The sequence below is a fragment of the Podarcis gaigeae genome (genome assembly GCF_964106915.1).
Source record: "Podarcis gaigeae genome assembly, chromosome: 14".
Classification (NCBI taxonomy): domain Eukaryota; kingdom Metazoa; phylum Chordata; class Lepidosauria; order Squamata; family Lacertidae; genus Podarcis; species Podarcis gaigeae.
Window position 1 is genome coordinate 51,667,966 of NC_139690.1, and position 19,141 is coordinate 51,687,106.

Consider the following 19,141-nt stretch of genomic DNA (forward strand, 5'->3'; position numbering starts at 1 on the left):
ACACACTGCTCTCTGACTCAGATATGTGGGCAGAATACTGGTAAATACTTCGGGAAATCTGAAATTAGAAGGGCTCATTATTGAACTCGTGAAACTGTTCCTACGATAATGGTTTGCTGCGACTCTCGGTGATGCCGAAGCTGAAGGGTAACTTGCCCGTTGTGGAGGAACTGATATGCAAATAAAGAGCTTGAGAGCGATGCTTGCACAATTTCGTGACATTTCCATCCCAGCTGCCTGGCAGTATTTCGCTGGTGGGCTCCCCAGATGCTCCGTGTCCTCTGTAAGATGGGTGGCCTGATTTGAATATGCAAATCATGGCACCGCAAGTATCTGCAGGTCTCTGTGACCGAACGGACATGGATGTGATGCTCCTTTCTGCCACGATCTTGCTTATTAAATGTGCTCAGGGCTCCCCCCCTCCCCTGCCGCTCCCTCCTATTTTCCTTTTGCCATCCCCTTCCTGCCTCTGTCAATGCTCGTTCCTGAGTTTGAGCTCAGGAATGGTTGCCCAGTGGCCAAAGCTGGTGATGTCAAAATCTTTTCTCGGTTTTGTGTACTCGGCATTCAAGCTATGATTGCCTGGGGGAAAGGACGTCTCTGCACACACACACACCTCCAAATAAGACTCTTGCATTTACAAGCACGCTTCTTGCGCTCTGTCAATTCCTCTGGACCCAATGCCTCTGGGGAGGAGACCATAATGGCCTCTGCTATGGCTAATAGTCTCTGCTGTGGGTGCATCTTAAGGATGACTAGGATGTGGTCCTCCTTGCTGCATGTAACATAAGATAAAGGGTTCAACCATGTGCAAACAGCCTCTCAGAATCCCCCACTGTTATTTATGGGCAGAGAAACTGCACAAGGCAATGACCATTTCTTGTGTGGGGGAAAGAAGAGAAGTTCAACAGTTTCTCAGCTTCAACACTGAGCTTTGGTCCAAATGCCGCACACTGTAAATTTGTGAGATGAGCTAGGGAGCTCCAAAAGAGAATTCTCACATCTTCACCACACTGTCATTCCCAGTATTCTTTGCGGGAAATAGTTTGAACTGAGATGAAAGCAAAATAATGTCTCCTCCTAGAGATCCAACTAGAATATCAGAGTAATATCAGAGCGATTTGATACCTTTCCATTTATTCACCTGTCTTCTGGGCTACTGAGAACTTTTAAGTGGGACATCAGATATGTTTGTAACCCAATTGTTTTACCTTTCCAGAGCTGAAAAAGTACAAGAGATACGAAGTTGTCGTGACAGCATACAATATTGTTGGAGAGAGCCCTGCCAGCACTCCTGTGGAAGTCTTTGTTGGGGAAGCGGGTAAGTAAGCTGGCTGCTAAAATCCTATAATGCAGATCTGACTCTAAGAAAGGACTCTAAGGAGAACTCTAAGGAAGCCCCTAGAGGAGCTGGTGGCAGCTGGTACCCAGAGCCAGTATATTTAAACGTGTATGAAAGAAGCACAGAGCAGGGTAGTTTGGTTTTCTGGAAGTGAGATTGGTGGCATATGAATAATAAAATGATGATGATGATGATGATTTTGTAAGCAAAAAAGCAAGATGCAGAGATCAGTTTGAAAATGCATGGAGAATTTTTTTAAGTCTCAGGAAAATCCTGGATAGGGAGCAGGCTTTTAGCTCTAGCTCTCTGTCCTTCCCAGGATTACCCAAAACAGAATAAAATATGTAAGGCAGCCATGATTACAAAATCAGTTCTATAACGTAAGAGAAATCAGGCAAATTCACTCAGCTTGTATAACACAGACCTGCTGCAGGATTCAACTTTTCTTGGTGCAGAATTTGGTTTCCCTGTGAGCAGAATTTTAACTATCATTTAACCCAAAGCATACATGAAAATATTTTGCGTGTGCGTGATGACGCAGTGCAGGCAGACACAGCCTTTGGCATCTGATGCTGAACGAATGGCATATTTTCCTGAAGATCATTTAGGACCAAGTACCTTTTCAATGCAGATAAGCTTGGTCAGAGCTGGGAGCAGAGCGGAAATGCCCCTGCCTTAGATTTGCCATGCGCTGCCAGCTAAAACAACTGAATCTCATTTCAACCTTCTTCTGCAGCTTCTCAGAGATTCATTCCTCCGTGCATTTATCCTTCATGTGGACGGGGTGGCTGGGTCTGCCTCTAGTGGTCACCTGTGTAGTCCATGCATGGATGTCTGCCAAGGGGATGGTTCTGTGCAGGTTGCTGCATTCATATAGGTGCCTCTTAACAGATGCTGGATGTGTGAACATTGCAGTGAGTGGGGACCAAATACTCTGCAGAACAGAAAACAGGCCAGGAACTCATTACTGTGCTCATTATTCTGTTACACGCTCGTAAAGGGCAGAACTAATGATATGCACTGATACACTTGGAGCAACTCACAGTTTAATGCAATATCCATATACGAACATACAATAAAAGATAAATAAGGCCTATTAAGTCAGTGAAAATACTGTTTATGGGGTGGGGGGACAACCGTGCTTAAAGTAATATTATTGGGTCAGACACCATCTCTCAGCTTAATCTATAGAGCTGTAGGATAGCAACAGTGTGCCTGTGAGTTCCTTGGAGGAAGGGGTTTGATGAACATTGGATGAATTCATATGTGCCTTCCACAAATGGACTTCAGTGTGTGACTGTGCTCAGGCTAGTGAGGGGAATACAGGGAGTGCAAAGTGGGACCCCCGTAGGCACCGTTTTCAGAAGGACATAGCGTGCGGTAGGGGTAATTTCACTAAAATTGGGAGGGCCCCCTGCCTGAGATGAAGCCACTGGCAGAGGGAGAGAAGTGGGGGGGCACACCGCCTCTGGCAGCGCGATCTCGGTGGGGTGCCATCGTGGCTGCCCCCCCTCCCCTGCCTGCGGTGGGCACCATGCCCCTGCAGCCGGCCTGCCATGCCCCCAGGACACGCATCACACCCCTAAGACACGCGTCATGCCCCTGTGGGTGGAGTGCCACGCCCCTGGGCGGCATGCCAACCCCGCCCCCGCCTGCTCTCCGCCCACCCACCCCCCACTGGATGAAGCTTGTAGATTTCATACAGAGCTGCTCTGCCATTCCCACCATCATTCAAACAGAGACTGGGGCACAATGGGTGGTTCACTAAGCAGGATGCAGCCCGCTGCACATCATGTTGGGCTCCCCTTGAAATTGCTCCAGAAAGTGTACCTGGTGTAGGGTGCACTGGCTGGCTGCACTGGCTGGCTGTGAGCCACTGAGGTGTCAGTTGTAGGGTCCTGGGCCACTTAGGGTTCTGTACAGAAGTGCTCAATGGAGCCCTTTCCCAGTACTGGGGTGAGGAAACCCTTCTCATGGCCTGGCCTGGGGCGGCTTGAGACAGGGCCTTTTTGGTGTCAGCACCTCCTTGGAATGCCCTCCTTACGTGGGGGTGCATGCAATTTCTCCACACACTGTCAAACTTTAGGGGTCAATTTATACATTTTTGCCTGCCCAAGCTGAGAGGGCTTGAAGTTTGCCCTGGGTCTTAATACTGATGCTGTATAACATTAATATTTGAGTTTTGCGGGGGGGGGGGGTTTGGTTGGTTTTGCTTTAATTAAATATCACATACAATTGCTGTACTTGATCATTGTTCACTGCCCAGGACTCTGTTTAGAGGAAGAAAGGAATAGAAATAAAATGAAATTGGCAGCGGCAGCATTTTGTGGCTATATGGGTGTGTTTGCCAATTTCCCTATTTCAGGCAGGGAGGAAAACCAGGAGGGTCCACTCATGCCCTCTAGTCCACCTTGGTGGGCCAAATCCTACAGATGGCACAGCTCCCAAAATACCACCATGCAAATTTCATTAGTCCAGACTTTGCCAGCCTGGTGCCCTCTGGGTTCCCATCACCCCCAGCCAGCAGGGCCATAGGATGCTGGTGGCTGCTGTAGCCCCAGACATCTGGACACCCCCACCCCTGGCCAAAGCTGCATTAGGCCATTTGGTCAATGCCGACTCCCTTTCTGCTGCACAAGCTTATTTTTCCTGCTCTGTTCACCCGAATCTGCACTCTGGTCTGCCTTCCTGCGATGGAGGTTCCTTGCGTCAGATTTGACCCGTGCCCCCAGCTAATGCGACTCAATCTACTTTCACCTCCGTTACCCTGGTATTTCATATTTAACATGCAAAGGTTCCATTTCAAATTCCAGAATTATTTTCATTACAGTTTCATTAAATCCGAGATGTCTTGGGCCTTGGACAAGCTATTAGCTCCTTCTGACCTTTTCATTTCAAACATCACAGTAATGTTCTGTTATCTTTCCCTAAAACTCCATAAATTAATCAGGGCAGCTGTGCTCTCTCTGAGCGCTCTGGGGCAGTTCTTGCTATTGAGCTGTCAGTATTATATTCCTGCTGCTGTTCTGTCTTCCACCTGCAAAATATGACATTGGAGTTGTAACACAGTGCCTGTTGAGCAACGTATGCTTTTATACAGGGAGGCTACATGATGTTAAGAGGGCATGTGGATGCGAAGGACGTCTACCAGGAGCATCTTGGGTGGTTTCCTTGGAGGGCTCTATTCTTCAGCTGCTCCTGGTTCTGACCCTCATTGAAATACATCTTCAGCAGCAGAGGAAAATGAAATGTATAATGAGGTTTCTGCTGCAATTCTGTCCAGCCTCGGCCAAGCTCAGTGTCAGGCTGCAGAGTCTACTGGGTGTAACGTACGAATAGCCTGCTGGATCAGGCCAATGGCCCAGCATCCTGTTCTCACTGAGATTAAATGAGGATTGGGGGAACCTGATACACTACCTTGAGCTCCTTGGAGAAAAAGGTGTGATGTGAATGCAATAAATACATAAGAAAATAAAACAAAACACTGAAAGTGGGAGCAGTCTAGTTTCGCGCGCCCTCTCTCTCTCTCTCTCTCTCTCTCTCACACACACACACACACATACATATATACAAACAAAGTGAAGAATAGTACCTGTGCATTTTGCCCCGTATCTCAGTTTTTAAAAATGTGAGAAGCCTACACTTATTTTTTTTTAAAGGATAGAAGGGAGGGAGGGAGACAGAGAGACAGAGAGACAGAGAGAGAGAGAGAGAAAGAAAGAAAGAAAGAAAGAAAGAAAGAAAGAAAGAAAGAAAGAAAGAAGGAAAGCTGGGAATCTGGGGCTTATGGTTCATTGTGGCAACATCCCATCTGCAGATGCCCATGAATTCTAGAAAGCCTTGGGGACCTTCAGCAAGGACACTGGTGCTCCATCTGCACCCTGCGTGCAGATCCTCCTGTTTCTTTGCACCCCATCCCTCCCAGTGTCTCCCTCGGGTTCCCTGGCGACTCTTCTTGGCCCACAGTCCTGCATGCACTTAGGCTGTTCAGATCCCCCTGAAGCCAATGTCAGATCCGAATTTGTCCCCTTGTCAAGCAAGGCTTCGTTCCCATGGTTTCTTCTACACCAATTCTTGTGAAAAAAGTATTCTGGATTCTGCAGAAAAGCCAATCATTCCAAAAACTGTGCTGAGGAAGTAGACGCATATACACAGATAATGAAGAGATATCCCTGGCCACAATGAAAACCAAAATAAAGGGAAAGTTCATAATTATATATTTATAAAATCGTCAGAGTTGTTGGGCTTCTTTAAAATAGTATTACAGTTGTCTTCTACTTTGGCTATACGTTTGGATATATTTCCATTTGGTTTTTAAATTTAGGCTGAGGACAGGCTGTCCAACTTTGCATCTTGTGTTAATAGTAACGTACATTACGATTTTTGGAATACAAGAGAGTTGGGCAAAGCAAGAGATAAATGTAAAGACTTGAAGAAGCTGCCTGTGATGTCCTCAGACTCGGAACCAGAGGTGTCTCAGTCCGCACCAGATCCTTTGCCTCAGGTAGCATCTGGGGCCTGATTCTGAAGAGCCCCAGTCTGCACAGTTTCCCTTGCAACAAACACCAGCTGGGCCGAGTCAGGGGCCTGAGCCTGCCCTGGCTCCGGATACAGGGATGACCTCGTGGCATCCAGCTGGGCCATCACTTACAGCTGCTCCGCTACAGGTTGGGTCAGGAGAGGCTGAGGCAGCCTCTGGGTCTAGTAACCCACCGATGTCTCCTGAGCTACAGAGACTGAGGTCTGAGACAATGAGATACCTGAGTACTCACAGGAGGAGTGCTCGCCTTCAGGCAAAACAGGGAGGCGAGCCGCTGGGGGATCAGGACCAGCCGTTACCCCCTCAGAGATAAAAGGCTGTTGGACCCCGCCCCAGGTTGCTGGAGCAACATTGCTGCTTGCCAGAACCTGCCTGAGATCCTGACCTTGCCTGGTTTCCTGCCTCGTGTCCTGCCTTGGCCCTGTTGGACTGACTCCTAGTGGAACCTTTAGATTCTGGACCGGGCCTGGACCCCCGGGCCCAGCACACTGCCATTTCTTCTTCTGCCTTGACCTTCTTTTCCCTTTTGCTTTGGTTTGCATAAATGTTGGGCTGCCTTTGACAGAGTGGCACCAGGGCTCAAGAAGCTAGAGGGAGCAAGGGCTGGTCAGGGCCACCCTCCTCGTCGTGGTGAGGTGGTCCACGCCTGCACCCCATTGCCCCTTTAGGACACCAGCTTTTTAGGCTGACAGCCGCGCAGGCTTCCAGAGAGGGACCAGGCTTAAAGGGTGGGCTAGGGGGAGGAAGACAACTTTTTGAAAACTCCCCATTCTGCAGTTAGAGCAAGTTGAGCTTCCTTATAGAGAAGGTACCCTTAAAACAAAACGTGGGGAAATAATGTCCAAATTGAGACGTATGTCAGATTGGTTTATCTGCTGCCCTTAATTCTCCCTTGGTAAGGCAGAAAATGCAAGGAGATAATTTGCTCTGGATTCATACTGCAAGCTGAAGCAGCTGACTGAGCGCCTCATTAGCAGCTCATTAAGCTGTTAATATTACTCATAAGCAGTTCTCCATACACATGGCGAGGCAGCGGCTCCCTGTTTTAACTCTTAGCAAAGTAGGGTTGCCATATTTTGCAGAGCAAATAAGAGGGGGTGGCACTGTGGGTTAAACCACAGAGGCTAGGACTTGCCGATCAGAAGGTTGGTGGTTTGAACCCCCACAACGGAGTGAGCTCCCATTGCTCGGTCCCTGCTCCTGCCAACCTAGCAGTTTGGAAAGCACGTCAAAGTACAAGTAGATAAATAGGTACTGCTCCGGTGGAAAGTTAAATAGCATTTCCGTGTGCTACTCTGGTTCGCCAGAAGCGGCTTAGTCATGCTGGCCACATGACCCAGAAGCTGTACGCCAGCTCCCTCGGCCAATAAAGTGAGATGAGTGCTGCAACCCCAGAGTTGTCCGCAACTGGACCTATTGGTCAGGGGTCCCTTTACCTTTACCTTTATGAGGACTCTCATTTTAAATAGCCCTATTACACAGTGGCGTAGCGTGGGGGTGCAGGGGGGCCGGCCGCACCGGGCGCAACATCTGGGGGTTAGGTTTAGGGGGCGCAAATCCACGGGTTAGGGGGCGCAAATTACTTGCCTTGCCCCGGGTGCTGACAACCCACGCTACGCCACTGCTATTACATGTAGGCTATAGAAGCTGTGATATATTGCTGAGGGGGGCAGAAGAAGAGAAGAGGAAAGCAAGTCTTTGACCACCAGTTATGTCTCACCCAAAAAGTATAGCCAGAGACATTTTGGCAAATTTTTAAAAAAACCACCTGGGTGGAAATTTTACCCCTAGAAAAGAGGACGTGTCCTGGAAAAAGAGGACACATGGCAGCCCTAAGCAAAGTGACTTGTTTTGTCACATTGGGAGGTTGGGAAGAAGCTTGTGCTCCCTCCATGGCTAAGGGGGGGGGCAGGGTTTGGGCTGAGCCCCCTCCAGCTGCATTTTCCTTTCCTCCATGTCCTCTTTCTTGCTCCAAAGCTTTTCATGTGAAAACCTGCTCTTTAAAGCTCAGTCAGAGCAAACAGCTATCTGTGGAAAACCCGCATTGATATTTGCTCTGATTGAGTGCTAAAGATTGGGATTTTGTGGGGGAAATCTCCAGGGGATGAAAATTAAATAAATGCTCAGACGCAGAGCTTTTAAGTGCGAACCTGTACCTGAAAAGAGGGGGCAAACCGTAGATGTGGGTAAGCTTAGAGAGAGCAGATGTCAGAGGTTCCACCATCACCTGCCAATTGCACCCTAAGGTCTTGCATTCCTCCTTTGGTTTAGTTTTCAGTTGCATCTTTGGGCTCCCTCCATGAGACGGCCACGAAATCAAAATGCTTTCATTAGAAAGGGCAACAAAGGGAGGGAGACGTGCAGAAAACTAGCAATTTCGAAATGCATGCGCTGCTGCGGTTTAATAGAACAATTGTATGCTAATTTCCCATTGAATCCGCGGGAAGCGCCGGCACGGTAACGGTTTGCAGCGGTCTTAGCTCCCCCTAGTGGTAACTGGAGGTGAGCTCCCATCTCCGTCGAAGGAAATCGACAACGACCAAGAGCAACGCGGCTTCTGATTCTTAAAGGAAAGAAAATAGGCTTGTAAAATCAACAGTAATGTAATGAGAAGGCATAATGTTATTAGGAGCGAAGATGCAGCCTGGCCTCCCTTCTGGTACCTCAAATGCCATTAACTGAGAGAAGCAGGCATTGCACATCTTCTCCAACAGCAGAAATATGGCTCAGCATGTTCTGCCCCAAACATTTTCACTGGGCTTTAAACCCAGGCTGTAAAGTAGCTTATCCTGCCTTTATACACTGAGGGTTTTCGCTGGCTCTTATTGTTAGAATTATTGCTACCAGCACCAGCAATCTATTGTGCTGTTCATATTTTGTTGTAGGCCGCTCAGGGAATGTTTATTCATGGGAAGCTATACAAATCTAATAATGACAAACAACAAATGCTTGATTTTAATTATTTGCTTTATGAATATTTAGCTGTGATTGCTGCCTCGCATGAGATTGGGCTGGATGACCCAATCCAGTCCCTTCCAGCTCTAGAATTCTACAATTCTATACCGCGCCTTTTGATCAAGTTGTCAGGGTGGCTTACAATAAAATATTTTTAAAGCACATTTTCATAACAAGCGGGGGGGGGGGTTAAATCAGCATAAAAATGAATGTGATGGAACAAAACACTTATTCGCCAGCCTTAGAAAATAAAAATTAAGAGAGGTTTTTGCTAGATGCTGGAAAGACATAATGAGTGTCAGGTGAACCTCTCTGAAGAGACAGATAGGTAGCCGTGTTGGTCTGCCATAATCAAAACAAAATAAAAAAATTCCTTCCAGTAGCACCTTAAAGACCAACTAAGTTAGTTCTAGGTATGAGCTTTCGTGTGCATGCACACTTCTTCAGATACACTGAAACAGAAGTTACCAGACCCTTCTATATAGTGAGAAGGTGGGGAGGGGTATTACTCACTATATAGAAGGGTCTGGTGACTTCTGTTTCAGTGTATCTGAAGAAGTGTGCATGCACACGAAAGCTCACACCTAGAACTAACTTAGTTGGTCTTTAAGGTGCTACTGGAAGGAATTTTTTTATTTTGTTTTCTCTCTGAAGAGAGTGATCCAAAGCCCATTGAGGACTCAGGAGAGCTCAGGGAAGGGTGATCTCAAGATTCCAGCTGGTATTTATGGAGACAGGCAGAAGTGGCTCACCCTTTGGGGTGGAGCAACAACAAAGTGTGTACACCAAAGGTGGTTTTAGGGTCGCATGACCAGTGCAGCTGCACTGGGTGCCACACTGCAGGGGCGCCACAACAATGATATAGGAGTGTGAGAGGCAGGGGCACTGAATTTTTGCATCATGCAGGCCGCTACTGAAATTTGAGAGCCCAAAGTCTGCCACTGCACGCGCACACACACACACACACACGTCAACTTTCCTTTGGCTTTTTCTCATTTCCAGGAAAGTTAATTAACTTATCCCTCTTTGTTGCATGAAAACCCATAATTCAAAATATCCCCGTCTCTAATGATTTGGGCTCCCTGGGGCAACGATCAGGAGTCCTTGTAGAAGTCGCTGGCAAATTACCCTGGAATTTCCTTGTTGTGTAGGTAGGTCACCGCAGTTGTGATCTGACTCTGCCCTCCTTAATCGCTGTCTGATTAATGGCCTTTGATGCCAAAATCTGTTCCCTGAAGAAGAGGGCAGCCGTGTTAAACTGCTCAGGTGAAATGAGTCGCTTAACTAATTGCATTGATTCCAACTGTTCGAGCCCGGTGTGAGCTATGGCTAAGTCTCTGTGCACTTAAAAGGACGTTGGGATGCCATTGTTATTCTCTGAAGAATTTGTGGATGTGCTGGATAAGATGGAGGCCCATGTAGTCCACCATTCTGGCAGCAACAGTGCCTGACCAGATTCCCCTGAGAAACCGTGACTAGAGCATGAGGCTGCCCTGAGCATATGTTCCCCAGAATGTTTTCAAACTGATCAAACTCTTTATTAAAAGCCACCTGTTTCCCCCCAGGTTGGCAATTTTTATTGTAAGCTCCTTGCAGCAGGAATCTATACTCTATCAAAGGCTACTTGCCACAATGGCTATGCTCGGCCTCCATAGTTGGAGACAGCAATGTTTCTGAATACCAGTTACTGGAAACCAGAGGAGGAGAGAGAACTCTTGTGCTTGAATCCTGCTTTTGCTAGTTTCCCATGGACATCTGGTGGCTACTGTAAGAAGAGGATTCTGGAATAGACAGGCCATTGGCCAGACCCAGCAGGTTCTGCTTATGTTCTTGATAACAATACATTTAAGAGAGTATCCATCACCACAATGCCCTGTTGCAGCAAATTCATTTGGGTAACACAGTCTAGTTTAAATCAGTGCTACTGAAGTGGTGGCCCGCAGACTGGTGCAAGTTCATCTGACATCAGTTGCTGGTCCCCAGTGACTCTCCAAAGGCCCAGGTTGTTTTTTTTTGGGGGGGGGAGACTCTTCAGGGACAAAATATGGTACCAGTTCCTGGCACATTGTGGGAGGGGAATCTTGGTCCACCACATCAGATAGCTTGAGAAGCACCAGTTTAAACGATTCTACTTTCTCGCCGTAAAAACAGGCTACTTTCACCAGCAGCAACCTATAGAAAAATTGTCACCACCACCATCATCCTTACCGCTTCTATATGAAAAGTAAACGAGAATTTCAGCTCTTTGAGAAATTAGAGGAAAACTGGACTGAAACTCATTTGCAAAAAAGAAAAAGAAGAAAAGGGATGTGGCGGCACAATAGAGGCTCAATTCTGGGACAATTGCAGAATCAATGAGGGACGTGCTGAAATTCAGCCATCAATTCATCTCACTTTCTTTGAATCATTCACACATTGACTAGCTCTTGACTATCAATCTAGATAGCAAGCTGTAAAAGAGACCTCCTTTCTCTCCTTTGTGTAAATGGCTCTTCATTAGGGGGTGGGGGTCCTTTCTATAAACTGAGGGAGGCTTCATGGATTAGAAAACTCTAAGTATGAATGCTTATTTCTTACAAGCAAGAAAGAAGCATCAGGGTGCCCCAGCAATCTAGTGTCTGCCAAAAGACACACCTACGCAACTTAGCACACCCAGGGATGGGAGATGAATTTGTTCAGGTTCCATTTTAGCATGAACTTAAAAAAATCACGCTGCTCAAACCAATATGCAAACTGAGGCACAGTTGTCCCTTGCGAAGCTCACCTTTCTCTGAGCCTCACCATGCAGTTCTCCACCTACAGAGTGTGTATAAACATGCATCATAAAAATGAATGTATTAGCGAAAGGTGCATGCAAAAAATGTGTATGTTGGTGAAAATTACAAACAAAATTGCATTATGCTAGGGGGAAACAGCTTGCAAAAATGCATACAAGTTTTCATATTGATCTTTCCTTTTTTTTTAAAAAAAAAAAAAGGCAAACGTAAGCAGAAATGGGGCAAATTAAATTTTAAGATTGGAAAATGGAGAATCTGAGAGAAGCCAGCATTAACAGATTCTTCTTCTTTGGGAGAAGGCTGGGGGGGGGGGATGTACAGCTTTCCTAGCTAGGCAATTCTGAGAGATAAAACAGTGGTGATGTGTAGCTGAGGGAAATTTAAAGACAACCCTAACTGTACATTTGTGGAAGGCAGTGAAAAAGAAAAAGAGAGTAGGATCCTAGCCTGCCAAGAGTCATTGATCACCTGCTTCGGAGCCTCTGAAGGAAAAGGTGAGCGTGGCCAAGCGCCTCTTCTCAGCTGAATTTCTCCGTCACCCCGGGTTGACTGTTCCTGCCATCGGCAAGGTGCTTGTGTCCGTGTTAGAGATGGGCATTAATCTCTGCCTTTCTCAACTTGAGCCCTTTGGTCTAAACTCTCAGAAAGCTACATTTCAGGGGGGTGCAAAAAAAAGCTGGTGCACGGTATGTTCCAGGCATACATCATGTGTCTTGTCTTTGGGGGCTGACAAGGCAGGGACTGATGAGAAAATGTCACTGAGGCTGCTTAGGAGAAGATGCTCTCCTCTCCACGTCAGTCTCTCCAGGGGATGGCAGTACCGAATCGCTGGTGCATGCCCTTCTGGTTTGCACCCTTCATAAAGACTTGAGGAATGAGATTATCACCCCTCTTTTATTGTCCATTCTGGGTCGCCCAGCTACTCCACAGTGTCCTTTCTCTTGGCCAGATCAAGATGAGCAGGTGACAGCAAAATTTGCAAGCTTTTTAGCTGGGGCAATCAGAATAAGATCCACTATTTGACTATTGATTCAAAACCCTAAAAAGTATTTTATGTAATTGATTTTTTAAATTCTATTCTTTGTATATCGTAGTGTTGTTTTATTGCCATGGCCGATAGCTGACACAAATAAAGATTCATTCATACCCTCCAGGGGAATAGCAGAAGCTGCCTTAGACAAGGTTGGGATTTGTGTCCACCTTCCCTGCATTGCCTTCATTCCCTGGCAGAGGTCTTGGGGGTCTTGGGCCCTAAGGGTCTTTTTCTGTCACCTCCTTTTTATTTGCTTCTTTTATTTCTTTCATACCATTTATATCTGGGTAGGGTTGTCAATAGGCAGGGAGTTCCAAAGTTCAGGTGCTGCCACACTAAAATATCAACTTCAAAATGGCAGGTGCCGGAGATGGAAGCCAGGATATTCTGTTTTATGATTAAATGGTCTGAAAAATGTTCCAGACTAATGAATGGGCTCTGCCACTGAGCTAAGACCCTTTGCACCCCACCCCAGGGAACCCCTTTTCCAAATCGACCTCTCTGCTGCACATCTACCATGGAACCCCAGTTCAGTCTGGGAGATGGTCTGGAGATCAACCTTTCCCACCCTGGTGCCCTCCAGGTCAACGGTCAGGGATGATGGGAGCCAGGAGTTCAGCAGCATCCGAAGGGCACAACATTGGCTGATCAGATCATTGGCTGACCAGATCAAAAGCATTTAATTAAAAAAAATTTCACAGCCCTTTTGGGGTTGGTCAGGAGCAGCTCTCTGATTCCCATGGCTGCAGGGCAACTGAATTCATATCTATCTCTGTGCACACATTCTTTAATCAGAATCAGAGGTCAGCAAACTTTTTCAGCAGTGGACTGGTCCACTGCCCCTCAGACCTTGTGGGGGGTGGACTATATTGGGGGAGGGATGAACGAATTCCTATGCCCCAGCAATAACCCAGAAATGCATTTTAAATAAAAGCACACATGTAAAAACACGCTGATTCCTGGACCATCCGTGGGCCGGATTTAGAAGGTGATGGGGCCGGGTCTGGCCCCCGGGCCTTAGGTTGCCTACCCATGGTCCAGATCCTTCAGTGATGTCTCCGCTGCTGCTTCTTGAGCATCACCACCTGGGATCAGGAGTACCAGACGACATCTCCCCCCCCCCACCATAGAATCATAAAGTTGGAAAGGACCACGAGGATCATCTAGTCCCACCCCCTGCAGTGCAGGAATCTTTTGCCCACAGCCCTGAGATCCAGAGTCTCGTGCTCTACTAACTAAGCTGTCCCAGCTCAGTCCTACATGGATGGGAAACGGTCCATGCAATTGCCAGCTCATTTCGACCTGAACTCTAGCTATGTGGAATAGTTGTGCCAGGATAGGGATGCTAGCATTGTCTTAGTCCATATGGTAGGAACAAATTTGAGGTCCTGGGCAGGGCTGTCTTAAGCATATGCGGTGCCGGGGTGCAAAGATCTGCCTGGCCCCCCACCCACCCCCGTTGCCCAGTCCCAGGCACACAGGAGGGTGGAGCCAGCCAGCTGCCTCAGCATCTTCCTGGCTCTGTCGCCCCCAAACTCGTGGCGCAGAGCCGCCCACAGCAGAAGAGCCCGCCACGGTGCTCCGATGAACGGGCAGACTCTTCCCCGCACTCAACTCTCAGGCTCCGGACTGTCGGCCTGGTGCCCCTGAGAGCCCCGCGCCCAGGTGCCCCGCACCCCTAGCGCCCATGGGTAAGACGGCCCTGGTCCTGGGGCGGAGGGATGTGAGGAGGACAGTGGCCAGTGGTCTGGGATGATGGGAGTCCGACAAGATCTGTCTGGCTACAGCTGCGCTTCTGTTCCCTTCTGAAAAATGGAACCCTGACCTTTGTCTACTTAGGTTGCTTCTTTGTGGTCAGTGACAGTGCTCATGTTCCTTCCACCACAGTTCTAAACTACAGCTGCAGTCTCCTTTTTTGCGTGTGTGCACAATTTCTAAGTTCTGCATAGATTTGCCCCGTGTCTCCCATTCCACCACGGAGCGCACAGCAGAGGCAACCCCTTTCTGGCTCCAGCCGCCTCCTGTGTTTGTGCCTGTGGGTGTGTCTGGGACTGCCAATTGATTTCCTGCCTTTGCACTCTCTGCTCTCTTGGCACTGCTACAAAGCCACGGTTAGCGATTCCTTTATATATGTATAAAAGAAGAATTAATTAATTGTACGGCTTGCTCTTTTTCTGCTATTTGCTCTTCCTTTCTCTTGAGTGATTCATCAAGGGGGTTGTGACTGGAAGGTAAAGCAAATCCTTCTCCGAGTAGCAACCAGATACAAAGTGGGGGGGGGGGGAGCTGTGCCGTATCCCCAAGCAGAAGACGAGAGCTTCCCCAAAAATGGTGCCTCTTTGCTTGCCAACAACATCATTTAGGCCCTCGGGGTTCTTTGCTGCACCTGTTACACTTGATAACCGGCACCTAAAGCCACAGGAAAAAGCCCTGTTTGCATATGTGTGACAGCAAGGGATTAGCCGGGAGCGCATAGCTTGGAATTGCCAGTGCCTTTTGGATATGAGAGGCCATTAATTCCTCCATGTCTAACATAGATATGCTTGTACTTCTGGGGTTTCTGCCCCTCCCCACGCCATGATTTAAGCGAATGCTTTGGAGTCCCCTATGATTTCTTAAGAATTGTTAAGCTGTTGTTGTTTTTGAACACACTGTCAGGTTAGCATAAATGGCTGGTTCTGTACAGAAACGTGCATTTCATTTTCCCAGTACAGTCATACCTCGGGTTACAGATGCTTCAGGTTGCGTTTTTTCAGGTTACGGACCCGCCGAAACCCGGAAGTACCGGAATGGTTTACTTCCGGGTTTTGGGGGTCACGCATTCACAGAAACCTTAACTCGCGCTTTGTGCATGTATAAAAGTGCCGAATCGCAACCCGTGCTTGTGCAGATGCACCACTGCGGGTTCCGAACGCTGCAGGTTGTGAATGTGCATCCTGCACGGATCACGTTCGCAACCCGAGTATCCACTGTAGATCCACTCGGTTGTGGGTTTCCAGCTGGTGCCTTGTGACCCACAACACAGTCGTGGCCGGGCCCAGATCATAATTCCAGGAACAAGAGAGTCTGCAGCACTTCTGTTGGCTTCTATGGATTTTCAATAGAGCTTCAGCACCATGAAATATAGGGCACCTGTGAAATTCTATGGCACTCTGATGAATTTCATTTCATAGTGACGCCCCTTTAAAATTCAGGACTTCCCCTAAGATTTTGCTGTGATTCCCACATTGGAGGGGGTTGGACTAGATGACCATTTGACCCTCATGGAGGGGAGGGCTCTTAGTGGCTACTTGCCACAATGGCTAAGTGCTGCCTCCACAGATGCTTCTGAATCCCAATTTCTGGAAACCACAGGAAGGGAGAAGGTCAACTACTGAGGAGCTTCACGGCTAAGTGGGGGATTTGAACTCCCAATTCCTAGTCCTCTTTAATCCACAGAACACCCCTGTGAGGTAGATTGGGCAGAGAGAGGCAGTGACTGGCCTCCAGTGTCACTCAGTGAGCTTCCTGGCTGAGTGGGATTTGAACCCTGGTCTCCTAAATCCCAACCAGACACTTTGGATTTTGCATTTGTATGTTATTCTGTGTGAACCACCTGGGGGGGGCACTGTTTGGGCTTAAAGGTGGCATATAAATAAACAAGAACATAACTCTAACCACTAATAGAGTGCAGCGGGTCCATGCCTCACCTCTATAGAAATAGCCAGGCCCCAAACACATCCCACCCCCTAGAGCAGGGGCAGAGAACTTATACATGTCATTAAGCTTTTGCCAATTTTCTGCCAATTTATCTCTTTGGCCTGTCCCCAGAGTTTATCAGGTTCCTAGTGGCACAAATGCATATGGCCCACGAGAGGGACCTTTCGCCACCCTTTTCTCCCCCAGCGCCTGAAAAGGACCAGCATGGTGCAGCCATGAACTCACCTGCTGTCTGCAGTTATTTTTCCAGTGAGATCCACAAGGGACTTTTCTAGCTAGAGGGATTCCGTTTATGAAGCAACATTCATTTGTGCTCTCTTGAGCACCAGACACCTTTGGAAAGGCAATAGTCATTAACAGATAGTGCGGTTTTCTTAAATTTTATATAGTCAAACCTCAGTTCCCCAATGCCTCCATGTTGGAACATTTTGGCTCCCGAACGTCGAAAACCCGGACATTCGGGTTCCAGTTTTCGAACATTCCTCGGAACCCGAATGTCCGACACGGCTTCTGATCTTCAAAAAGCCTAGGTGTCAGCCAGTCGGAAGCTGCACCTCAGAATTCGAACGTTTTGGAAGTCAAACATGCTTCTGGAACAGATTATGTTCAACTTCCAAGGTTCCACGGTATACTGCTTGATTCTAAAAAAAAAAAAAAAAAAACCTCACCTCAAAGCAGTTTACAAAAAAAGATAATCAGATTATCAGTATGTAAAATTACCAATAATGTAAAACTTTTTTTAAAAAAAAGTTAAAATAACAATGGACTAAAATCAGATTAGAACTTGCAACTGCTTTGTAAACCTCTGGGTAGGCTTGTCTAACTAAGAATGATTTTAGCAAATGTTGTGTCATTATTCCTGTTGTTATTATTAATAATAATGATAATCAGTTTTAATTAAGCACTAGTCTAATGGCTATTCTCCATTTTGCCTCTTGCTTTTTAATTGTCCTATCTTGCAACTGAGTTGCCAGTGGCAGACCTGCAGTAAGGAAACAAAAACAAAAACAAAAAACCACCCCAAACTGCCATCAACTTTATTTATGTTTTGGATTATTAATGCAGCCCATAAAATTCCTCCAGTTAGTTTTGATTGAATTGTTTCTTCTCCTTTTTTTTCTTTTTTCTTTGGGGTGTGCGATTCTGTCGTTTAATGGAGCGGTAAATAAGAATTTCTGATAATGAGCCCAAGCATCTGTCACAACAACCTGGCTGTGGTTATTAACATTTCCATTAACGGCAGGGTGGGCAGCGATAATACGGAAGCGGCGCAGTTAGAACAAAATAAATAGTTGGTGTCAGGCTGAGTGGGTGTTAATTACTATTTTATTTCGTAACCCCAGAGAGAAGGAGGGAGCGGAAATATATAAATATATAACGACCACGCAGCTGGCGAAGGTCACTGTCCGTGAAGAAAAAGGCCTCAGGAGGAGCAACTAAGGAGGGTTCTCTCACCTTCCTTGGGTGGCAAACACTTTATGGCTTCCATTTGCAGCCCGTTAAATGGGTGGGGAGGGAGGAGGCAGCAACTCTCAAGCACCGTGGGCAGAGGTTATGACAAGACCATCTGCAGGCAGCTTGCTGCTTTCTGGTCTCACTTCGACACCCTGTAAAAGTTAGTTCCTAGCAAAAACGCAAAATAGGCTTAAGTGGGTTTGGAGGAAGCCGCTCAGGCGCCTGGGGTGGCACGCCCAGGGGCAGGGCAAGCCATTCATAGGGGCAGGGCAAGGGAGGGGTGGGACGCCCATAGGGGCAGGGTACACTGCGGGGCCTCCGGAGTCTGCCTGCCTCCTCCCACTCAGCTGCCCTACACGTTTGGGCAGCCTGGAGCCTGTGTGCACCAAAGCCACCGCCTCTCTTCCAGAAGAGACACATGGCTTGGGCGCGCTGCAGGCCCTGCGGTAAGTGCTGCCACATTTTGTGACCCCCCCCCCCAGTGGTGACACCCGGGGCGGTCTGCACCTGTTGGGATGCGTCCGGGGAGATGGGGGCAATAGGCAGGCCCCCAACTGGCTCCAGCCCAGCAGCCGGACAAACTCCAGTTCTCGGAACAGCATCAAAAACTGCGACTCAAGCCTCAGAGACCTTTAGGGACTGAGCACGCAAGCCAGCAGAGATAAGAACTCTTCGCAAAAGAAGTAGCGGACAGAGGCATATGTAAGCATATTTATAAGCATTTATTCAGCAGCAGGACAAAGGAAAAACATGTCTGCTTCCCTTCGTGTCCAAGCAAACTGCATAGGCAAAAGCTATATACAATGGAACTTCCCAGCAGACTGTGCTAGAAGTAAACAGACATGTGACATACAACAATTCCACATGCCTGTTCTAAAGGGGGAACAGAACTATATCCTAACAGCACCCACCACCCACCCCTGCCCATGGCCTGGTCTGCATAAAGATGTGCTAGCAGGCCATCCCTTGTGCAAGGAGCAAATGCACCCAAGGAGCAGCTGGTCTTACAGATGCCACACAAGTATCCCAAAGCAGCAGCTTTGATATCTAGCTCCAGATGAGAATACTGTTTCAGACCAGGGCTGCGTCTGCTGTGATGGAATTCTCCCCCAGGAAATCACATCCCTGTGCACAGAAAGCTAGCATGTCAACAGAAACACCTAGGCTAGGAGTTTTCTCCCTAGCTTTCTAAGTGTGTGGGTTTTCTTTCATTTGGTATGGAAGAACACTTAGTCTCATGTCTCTTAAGTACTTTTCTCTCTCTCTCTCTCTATATATATATATATATGATAAAACTTTAGGCTTATTGATAAAAAACAGAAAAGCTATTTTAAAATATT

The 19,141-nt window shown here is 47.4% G+C and overlaps 1 protein-coding gene across 7 annotated transcripts in view; it reads left to right on the forward strand.

Annotated features, from left to right (window-relative positions):
• SDK1 (sidekick cell adhesion molecule 1) overlaps window positions 1-19,141 on the forward strand; it is a 580,479-nt gene that overhangs the window by 521,057 nt on the left and 40,281 nt on the right. For all 7 annotated transcript variants that reach the window (XM_083711227.1, XM_083711231.1, XM_083711232.1 and 4 more), the window contains one exon: window positions 1,220-1,321. In XM_083711227.1, the coding sequence (XP_083567353.1) occupies window positions 1,220-1,321 (102 nt within the window). The remainder of the gene's footprint in view (window positions 1-1,219; window positions 1,322-19,141) is intronic.